The following is a 10,752-nucleotide window of genomic DNA, read 5'->3' as shown; positions in this document are numbered from 1 at the left end:
GCTGAAAGCAGAGGTTGTTTTCCACAGAACCTGGTCATACTGTGTGACAGCGTACCTGGAGATTCAGACAACAGAGGATACACAACGGTATATGCAGGCAAATCTAAGAAAAAGTTCATTCCAATATTATGGACCTTTCTCAAGATACAAAAGATAAAATAATTTTAAAATTAAGGCTGAAATTCTTTTCCTATTCAAGTATTCTGAATTGGTTTAAATATTTTCTAGTCATACAAGAATACAACTCTTTGATGAGATCAACAGAATGTAATCACACTGTCTTAACTCCCCATTTCCCTCGTTTGTCGATGCTGAGAATTATATTTGAGATTTGTGCTGAAATCCAAGTTAAGTTATAAGGAATGGGGGAAAAAAAAAAAAAAGAATCACAGGTTTAAATTGCCTTCAAGTGCTATTACTAAGGTATGCTGTTTCTTTTTTTAATCAAGTAATGTATCCATCTATTGATTGCTGTGTCAAACAACTTCCTTCATCACACCCAGAACTTTAAACTTGAACACAGATTTTTTTTTCCCCATTAACTCTGAATAGTGCAACTTTATAATTACTTCGTGTTTGTCCCAATAGTATTTGCAAAAACAAAAATTTGATTACTTTTTTTTCTATTTTTACCTTGAGATCACGATACACAATCTTCCCAGAATGCAGATAGTCCAGGGCAGAGACAATTTCTGCACCATAGAAGCGTGTGCGGTCCTCTGAGAACACCCGCTCTCTCGACAAATGGAAAAACAGCTGCAGGGTAAACAGCAGGGACAGGATTGTAATAATTACTGATTTAGTGGGGGAAATTAACACAAACATAAAACACCTCTCATCACCATATTGTGATGATAGATAGTGTACTCTCAGTGGACACTCAGCACTCTTAGACAGCAGCTGGCTTATCTTTTCCAGGTTTCCAAAGGGAGAAAGCGAGCTGTTAAATCAGCGTTTTAATCAATATACCAATCTTGTTTAAGGCATTCTGCTTGCTACCCATTTAACCTTCAGTTACCAGAGGAAAAAAAAAAAGTATCGAGGAGCATCATTTCGTATTTCTCCCCTCACCACTTCCTCATATTTTTATTTTAAGCCACTGAGAAGTATCAGTAAAAAACCCAGATTCTGGTTCCACCTTAAGTTTTTCAGTAATTTAGTAACTTTCCTTTGAACTGAAAAATCTAGTTCTTCAGTAGACTTCGACTGAAGTGGTGAACAGGCAATTTACAAAACCAGCACATTCATACCGCTAGCAGTATCACAAACCAACAACTGCTTAGGGCTTATACAAACAAATCTATGTATTTAGTGTATTGCTTTGCTACAATGTAAACATTCCTTTAGGGGTTTTCTCTCTTCTTTAATACTTTATCAGTAACTGCACTTTACACTTTTTCGCTACTATTTTTTTTTTCCTTTCAGTGAAAGTCATTATGCATTGCCAATAACTTCAGCTGCCATGAAAAAGAGTAAGGTGAAGTTCTGTAAGGTCAGTGTCTTATCAAACAGAGCATCACCCTCAGAACCCAGAACACCACCTGAAGAACCAGAACTTGATTATTTAATTCAAATGCTCTCTAATACGACTAGTTTCATTTACTGTTTTAGGAAAGCTCGGGACATCCCTCAAGCAAGGATTAGTGAGTATGTTTCTGCGTTCTGCTGAAGACCAAACTGGCTGCCTGCCTTACTCCAAGTTACGATGTTTTGCATTGTACCACAAGAGCTAACAATTGACAAAACAGAAATACAGAAAATAAATTAAATATAGACAAGGAAATCCCTAACAACAACATGCGGGTTTTTTATTTTCATTGCTAAAAATATCAAGTAGATGAGAATTCCAAAATGACAGGGTAGGTACAAAAAAACCCCCGAAACCAATGAACCAAATAACAATAATGTGCTTAATGTTTCATTACCACATCCTGCTTCACATCTGTAGGAAATCTACTCTGATCACAGGTCACAGGACAGTATAAGAATTACTACACCTATTTTCAGTATGTGGACTTTCCAATATGTAATTTAAAAGTCAATTCTATAAACTAGAAGTCAACTTCTTTCCTGACAGTTGTACTTCAAAAAACATGCATTACTTTCTTCTGAACCTAAACCAGCTTCTCACTAAACTGAGCTTTGTGGCAGCATGTATTTGTATAAGCAGAGACTTCACAGAAAACAGGAACTGCAGGATGACTTAAAGAGAATGTTTCATTTTTGTTCACTGTATCTGCATTCCCCTTTCAATTTCTTTTTGAACTCTCAAGACACCCTGTATAAAAATGAAATACCTGCATGACAAGGAGGATCATTATTTTCTAGGTATTTCAGTTGCTCCTGCTGCTGTTTCCCTGTTTAAGCACCAGTCCCTGGCAGTGCCACCAGCCCTGCCTGTAGTAACTTGCTCTCTGTACTGATGACTGATTAACTGACAATTAAACACAACATCGGTACAGACTAAGCAACTAAGTCTGCCTTCAAGAACACACTACAAAATTGGGAAACAATCAGATTTTTCAGTTTGTGGGGTCTTTTCCACACATTTTTGCAAGATTTAAAGAGAAACAAACACCCTTAAAGAGATCTTCATCCAAACAATATTTATGTAATTTCTGCTTCTATGTCTGTTTTGTGGGCTCTTTCACACGTGAGCTAATGTTGTTCAAGTTTTATTTGTTTTGATGGACTCTAAGTAGTTCAAATTAAAGGGCAACTTTCAGATTACTTTTTAATGTGTACAAATAGCAAACACGTTCAAAAAATTTATAATATAACCTCTAGTTAGCCGTACATTTGTATCTATGCAAAAGGACTATTCAAATTTTCTGTATGAAAGACACTAATCCAGTAGCTGAGCAGCAAAGTCTTAGAAAATTCTAAATCCTCAGGATACTTGTGAGATGCGAGTTTAAAATGTGTCTTAATTCGAATCTGAGCACTGATAACCTGACAAGTTAACCTAACAAAAAATTAGTTAGTTATTAGTGGTTATTTCCAACAAAACGTTCTTGATATTCATTCAAAACGCCAACTTCAAAGTAAAATGACCGGCTAGAAGCAGCTAGCAACTGTTTGTTCTGTTCTGCCAGTTCTGTTTGCCAGAGAGACTATGAGTTCCCAAGTCAATGTATTTTAACTTTATATACGACACTACAGTCACTCTTCATAAGCATTCCTCATGCACCTACCAAAGTTGTCAGCAAACCATACAATGAAGATTGTACATTTAGATATAAAACGTGCATTAAAAGTGAATTTATACATTCAGATACATGCTAAAGATACTAAAGCAAACCTCAAAATTATAATAGAAAAATCTAATTCAGTGAGATTACAGCATTATTTCCAGCTAATTATTTAGTTGGTTCACTAATTTGGAATAATTATGCCACCAAGCTCTATTTACAATTGTTAGAACATGAAGATCAGATTTATTAAGTCAGAGAAGGAAAAGAAGAAATCTGATGGAAGATTATCAAAAAAGCTTCCAACATTTGCACTATTTATTGATCTACAGTTATTAAATATGTGCAGTAAAGTCACTGGAATTGCATTAGAAATAGCTCTGGCACAAAGAAAGCCATTTTGCACATAACATTTTTGATGGCATACATGAGGGTGCTATAGTGACAGAGAGGACTGGAGTATAAATTTCCTCGTATGTCTGTCTTTAAAAACTTCCAACAGTGTTGCCATGGGTTTTTTGCTTAATCAAAAAAAAAAAAAAAAAGGAAAAATTTTAACAAATAAAAACAAAGATAAAAAAAAGCATATTCAACTGCAAATTCAAATATACAACAGACACAACCTGTCTATCAATCAGTAAGTTAAGATTTTATACAAATGATCTCTTTAGCTTGTAGAAAGTTGTTACTGGCTCCTGCTGTTGTATATTGGGTTTGCTCAGCAGTCAGTTGCACACAGTCATTTTGCTCAGCTGACTGTTGATTCGGGTCTTTTGCAAAGCATTTGAAGTATCAGCTTTGAAACTGCAAATTGGTTGTTTCAGACTTTATACTGCTTATAGGCACATTCTCTAACCAAAAAAATATAGCACCCTTATCTTGGACTATCATATTTTTAGGCTAAGGAACATTCTCTCATCTACTTAAGAGTTTAGGAAAACAAAACAGGACACAACTGAGATAAAACCATCAAAGCTTACGAAATTCAGTTATTTTTCATGAGGTAGGTTGTAAATCCTCAGTCTTTTTCTAGACAGTAATAGCACTTGTTCAATTACAATAAACCATTTAGTTCTCTCTTGGCTAATGAACCGAAGTAAGAGCTGTGGAAAAAAAAATGCCAAGTGGAACACAGCTTCAGAATTCTGGTGTGCAGAAACCATCCGTACAAATTTTTTTCATTTTACTATACAGATAATCACCAGTTAAGCTTGTTACAAAGCACAGAATTTGGACCTATCTTGAAAGTGCAAATCAAGGAAGTTAATCAACTTCTTAGTCAGCTGAATTGGTGTATTCTGCAGAGTAATGTATGTAATAATTTCATTCCTAACACTTTTCAACCTCTAAAGCAAAACACTGGAAATAAAGAATGGGAAACATACACTCCAAAAGTATTACCCAGCAATAAAGAGCCATTCTTAGAATAACATGTTTTATACCACAGCTTATACCAGTCTGTGTGGCCTGGAAGTTGGGGGAACACTGTACTGTACTGTTAACTGTACTGTACTGTTACCTAACTACACTCTGTACTGTACTGTTAACATACTGCACTCGCACAGTACTCAAAACTGTATGGGTTCCAAAAGGAAGAGTAGACAAATCATTACTAGCTGAAACACCATCAATACAGCCTTACACATTTTTCTCAAAATGTTGATAGCACAAGGACAGCAGAAAATGTACAAACATGAAGTGCTTTTCTTGAAGTAGGCCTGCGTTTGCCTATTAATACTGATTTATATGAATATTCTATATTTTGAAGCAAAGAACACAGTTTATCATGCGGTTCTGCTTGTACGTTTTTAACACACACTCATAAGTATGCCATTTTTTGATAACTGAATTCAGTCAACTCTAACTAAGCCAGATGAATTTTTTTTTCCTAAAATCAAATGTCATTGTCTTCATGCTACTTTAATCTAATTCCTTAGTATAACAAGGTATTGGGAAGTAACCATAATGTTAGAAGTAACCTTCTCTCTCTATACTACAACACCATTTACGATCAACAGACATTACTAAACATTTCATCCCCAGAGTCTAACAGCAACACTAGAAAAACAAAAAGCTAAGCTTTCAACCCACAACAAAGAATTCAACACTGGACCCTTCAGCAGCAGAAAATTAACTGTTAAAGTTGTCAGTATAAGAAAAACGTATTTAGTATTTCTGTCTGAATAGTTTCCTTGAAAAATTCCACTAATGTTTTGCTTTAATGAATTTAGCTACAGAATATGTTTCGTTTTTTTTTAAAGGAAGTCAAAAGATATTTTGATATGGTAATACTTTGCACATTGTAGAAACAGCACACAGAGAGACCAGTAAAACTGGTATAGTTACATTTTCAAGAGAACATTTTCCCTTCTTCACTGAGCCTAACTTATTTGAAGTTACATAGGCAAGGTTAGGCAAAGATAAACTGCCACTACTCTGGCTGGATATTAAAGTCAACATGGATCTAGATTTTTAACAGGTATAGAAGGATCTTGTTCAGAATCCTTTTAACACCATTTCTGCTCCTCCAAAATGAAATTCAGTGACCCCTTCCTTGACCGTTTTGTTTCTTCACTAAAGGAAGAGGAACGGAAGACTCCTGGCACTGAATACTCTTTTTATTACTGTAGTAGGGCAGAAACCTAAACGCACTTTCTTGCTTTCATCCAAGTCAAGAATACAAACACAAATTTCAAGAACTCCTTTATTCAGAGGGCTGTATGGGTAATGTGCTCCTGAAAGAGATAATCCATGAAAATTCCCCAGCAATTGATTGAGGCACAAGTGTTTAACTAAAAAGAAATGTTTAATCTACAGAAATTTTAAACTGAAGGACACTTAAGGTAGTACAGCTCTGGAGCGGATCAGGAGAGTTACTGCAAACTGCCTATTTTGAAAGGCCGCTATTTCCCACTGCGGCAAAAATTCACAGTTAGCTTCTCTGAATTAGGGAACATGAGCAAAAAGAGAACGTGACTGAATTAGAGAACATGAGCAAAGAACACGAGCAACACTGACGAACAAGGGCATCATATCTGGAAAAAAGCCACTCATTCTCATCAAAGTACACCGCAGTTATTCAAATTCCAATAAGCAACAGCAGCCTGCCACCAAGAAACCCATGACACAAGATGTTTGCAGCAGTTGCCACAAAGGTGGAATGCAAGACACAAGCCTGATCAAAACATAGGGTCAGTCCTAAGAGTCGAGTCAAAAACATTCTCTGTGGGCTCTGTTCTGCACTCAAACGGGACAGAAAGTTATCTCTCAAAAAGGTTAATATCTAAATGATAGGTTGATGCTAAAAACATGCTTTCAAAGTGCATCCCCTGAGATTACAGAAATGCAATGAGGTCTTACACAAAGCAAACAACGAAGAATTAGATCATTCAAAAAGCGTCACTTTTAAAACTCAATGGAGATAGCAGCTTTCTCTTGGACACTCAGCTAGCTTATTTGATACTTATTTGTCTATCAGTCAGCGCTGTCTCACTACTGCTAAGAGAGATTTTTGTGTCTAGTTCAACGAGTCAAAATAGTTCAATGCATGTGATGTCAGGAACCAGCTTTATACTTCAACAAACCATCCTCCCATATGAGAACCCTACAGCACCATGTTAAGACATGGCTGGTAGAGGACAGTCATGGATGGGTTAAGATGTAAAGAGGCCTCAGTCTGGGCCCAGAAATCACCAGAGCAAGGAATGCAAGACAGGCACTCTGGGGGTGCTCAGGAATTAGGGTTATAGCTGAAGACAGTTCCACTCTAGGAGAACACAGCAAAAGGATAATGCAAAACCTGGTATCATGATGCAGAAATTCTTGAATGAAGAAACAGTTTTCTAATAAAAAAAAAGCTAGTGGAAACACTTAGCCCTTTAATGTTATGAAACAGCATATCATAGACAAAATAAGGAAAATCCCCCAGCTCATATTGTAATGAGTTACAGTATGAATAGCAAACAGCACCTAAAAGGTAGATAAAAGGCCTCTTCTTAGATTGCAATTCTTTTTAACTACATTTCATAGGTTTAGTTTTTGATGTTCCATTCTTCAGGAAACAGCTGGAGGACACCTTCAAGGCTAATGATACTGATACTCTAAGAACAGCACTTTAGCTGATAATTCCACAGTATGCAGCAAGTGAAGGGGCCAGAAGTAATGAAAAATATCAACACTCAACTCTTTTCTCACACATATTTGCAATGGCTATAGCAAGGAAGAAGGATATATTTTTCATTAGGACAAAAGTAAGTCTAGTCAACACTATTTTTGCTTGTTTGCACTACATTGTGACCATTTCATTCCAGAATATGTTATAACGTGCTTGAAGAAAAAACAATAAGCAAGATATTTGTAATTATTTCCCTCTGAAATTCTCTTTCATGATACAACAGTCTAATTTTTTGAGAATAGGAACTACTTTTGACAGCACAGTTATAAAATATGCCTCCTTTTTTCTTAATAAAACAGTTTTAAAATTTAAAAAAAGAATCTTCAAAGATACTAAAAAGCAAAAAAGCCAAGAAGAATTATGTAATTTAAAGTGTAAACCTATGACAGCATTACCATTACAAGTGCAGAACACCTGGTTTTAAACTTACCTCTCCTCCGTTAACATACTCCATCACAAAACACAAACGATCCTTTGTCTGGAAGGAGTATTTCAAGGACTTGCAAGGAAAACAGCAAAATCAAACCAATTATCATCTTGTATTAATTCAATTTCTTGCACTTAAACTGTAACAAAATTTAATTTTTATCCTCTTAAGCAGACAATTCTCACTTGGTGAAAACTTTTAGAGTAACTAAGAAGTGTAACTTCCTATCTGGAGCTTGAGATAATTAACACAAAAACCTTCCTGTCTTCCCTCACCTCTGACACATGGCCAGTGATGTGAAAACACCATGCTTGTTATAATAGAATACTAAATAGTTAGTAAAGTGCACGATTTTATACTGCATTTCTTACTGCCATACATAGCACCAGCTATTCTCACTCATTATTTTTATGATGTCAATTTCCACAATACCCATGAAGAGAGACATAACCACATTCTTTTTAATTTCTGCCGAATTAAATCTTAACAGTGATCTTATCCACCAGCCTGCTTTCGTTGCCAAAGCAAGAACTCTCTCATTTTGCATAATATGCAATGGCCTAAAAGAAATGAAATGCAGTAGGGCTACACTTAATAAAATGAAAAGGAGACTTATGTGACTGAAATGCTGCATGACTCCTTAAAATATCTGTTTAATAATACCAGAAAGATATAAAGATACAGCTACAGTAAGGTTATTGCATGATTTGATTGGAATTACCCTTAGTCCTGCTTACCTTTACACTCTAATTTAAAAAACTTTGGGGAATGTTATTTCTCTGGACTGAATTTCCAAGAATATTTTGGCCAAACAATCTAAATGCAATTCTCCGCATTCTAACGGATTTGTCTATGATTTTCTAAATAGGATATTTCCTATGTTGTATTTTGGTATTTTAATAGAAAGAAGAAAATGTTTCATCCTTACCTTAAAGTAAAACATTAATTACCTTTTTAAATCAATGAAAAGATTTTCTAAAACATTCTCAAAGGAAAGGTATCAGAATTACTTCTATAGAAGAAAGTCAGTCACTAAATTAAAGTTATTAATAATAATTTGCCATAAATCTCAAAATTTTCATTTTCTTTTCAATATTTTCCTTCTATTCAATATTAACTATATGAAGACAAAGACACTGAAGTGATGAGGTTTGAGTTTTGTTGCTCCATGTGCTACTTATTTTGAAGAAAGTTATTTTCAACATTTTATTGAAATCTTATTTAAGTTTTCTTTTTAAGATTTACTTGACACTGTGTGAAACCAATAACTTTTCTTTTAAAGTATTCATATACAAAAATCACAAACATTGAACAAGTTACATTATACAATTAAATTTGTTTTCACTGTAGTTAAGCTTTACAAAATTATTAGAAATTTTTTTTCTGAACTCTTAAATACATATTCTGAAAAGGATATAATAAACACCAGATAGCTACTGCTTGTTTACAAACCACCATGAGAAAGACTTTGTTTGTAAATAATGTTCACAAAGGAATACTCATCATGTTGAGAATTACCTGCTAATGTTCTTAAAACTAATTCCTAATACTTACTGTTAAAAAAGGGTGTCTGGTGTTTTTCAGTACTCTGCTTTCTGTAAGTGTATGAGCCACTTCATCCTGAGAAATAAGGAGTAGAAGAAGTATGTCTGAATTAAGACATAAAACCGTAATTTAATTAAGTATGAGGAGAAGGTCAGCCCTTTTGTAAAGAGAAAGCTGCAGTACAGTTTTGGAAAATTAAGAAACCTGAAAGAAACAGGAGAAATAATTCATGTTTTTGGAGAAAAGATTTTAAATTAAATTTGGCCAAATACAACTTAACATATTTTATTTTATTATTTTCTTGCTTTAAAATGAAGACTATAACTTAATAACCAATGTAAGGAAGGAAGAAATGATAATACTGGATTTGAGAGTTTAAAAACATCGTATCTTCACAGTTCTGCTATGAATCACCTGAACACCAAACCTACAGGGAGGTTGAATCGGTTTGTAAGAAACATACACAGGAAGTAACCGACAGGCAGTCATAAACCTAGTCTCACCTAGCCTAACGTTGAGTAAAGCCAGGTTTTCTGGTTTTTTAAATATTCACTGGGTTTGGTGTTACCTTTAAAAACATGAAGGCGTACAAAATGCCCTCCCTCACCTCCCTAGGCTGTCCTTAAGTGTCAGGAGAGCAGTGCTGCTCGCACCAACTCAACCTCCCCCGCCAAGGACACAGACCTCATCCACAGAAGGTGGGAGATGTCCACACAACCTCCACCTCACTGCCAGCCATGTTTTGAGAAAGGGGCAAGACAGCAACACGCTCCTGTCTGTGAGCGTAAACAGGGAAGATTAAAATGAGCCCTGTACCAAAGGGAGAGAAAGAAACTAATCTGGCCCCCACGGGTGTTTGTGCTCCAGGAAGCTCACCCGCACTTGTCCCCTGCTCCCTCCACATCCCACGCCCTTCCACCATCTCCCTGGGTGGCTGCGGGCAGGGGGCACGCTGGAGGTGAGAGCAGCCTGGACGGGTGACAGCGAGGCCCCAAGGGCAGGGCTACGGGCCCTCACACCACCCAGAAAGCGGGGACCATGCAAGGGCAAGAGTGAGAGGATGGCAGAAGAGGGCTCACCCTGCGCTGCAAGGGCGAGCAGCTCCTGCGTACTAGAGGGAACAGCCCTCTAGTAGACTCCTTAGGAGGCTCCTAGTGTGAATACGCAGCAATATGCATGCGATACACGCTGTGAATCCCCCCTCCCCAGGCTGCCAGAGCTGGAGCTATAAAGCCTGGGAGCCACTGGGCTGAATTAGCCATTTTCTGTAGTGCTAAGCTACCGCTGAGTACTATATCGCTGAGCCTTACATCACCATTAAAGAATAACTTAGTCTGATTCAAACTTCAACCATCATCATGCAGAAGTAAATATATTTAGTTAGAGTATATTATTGATTCCAATAAACATCATTG

The 10,752-nt window shown here is 36.3% G+C and overlaps 1 protein-coding gene across 1 annotated transcript in view; it reads right to left on the bottom strand.

Annotated features, from left to right (window-relative positions):
• The window catches only part of LOC104495793 (RAC-gamma serine/threonine-protein kinase), a 43,922-nt gene extending 33,663 nt beyond the window's left edge, over positions 1-10,259 (bottom strand). Inside the window, exons 1-5 of the mRNA XM_010138809.1 lie at positions 10,214-10,259; positions 9,635-9,661; positions 9,347-9,426; positions 7,796-7,864; positions 634-756 (exon numbers count right to left, since the gene is read on the bottom strand). Of these exons, the coding sequence (XP_010137111.1) occupies positions 634-756; positions 7,796-7,864; positions 9,347-9,426; positions 9,635-9,661; positions 10,214-10,259 (345 nt within the window). The remainder of the gene's footprint in view (positions 1-633; positions 757-7,795; positions 7,865-9,346; positions 9,427-9,634; positions 9,662-10,213) is intronic.
• Positions 10,260-10,752: the final 493 nt, after the last annotated feature.

The sequence above is a fragment of the Buceros rhinoceros genome, unplaced genomic scaffold (genome assembly GCF_000710305.1).
Source record: "Buceros rhinoceros silvestris isolate BGI_N320 unplaced genomic scaffold, ASM71030v1 scaffold5976, whole genome shotgun sequence".
Classification (NCBI taxonomy): Eukaryota; Metazoa; Chordata; class Aves; order Bucerotiformes; family Bucerotidae; genus Buceros; species Buceros rhinoceros.
Note: the sequence above shows the minus strand (reverse complement) of the source record. Positions and strands in the feature narration are given on the sequence as shown.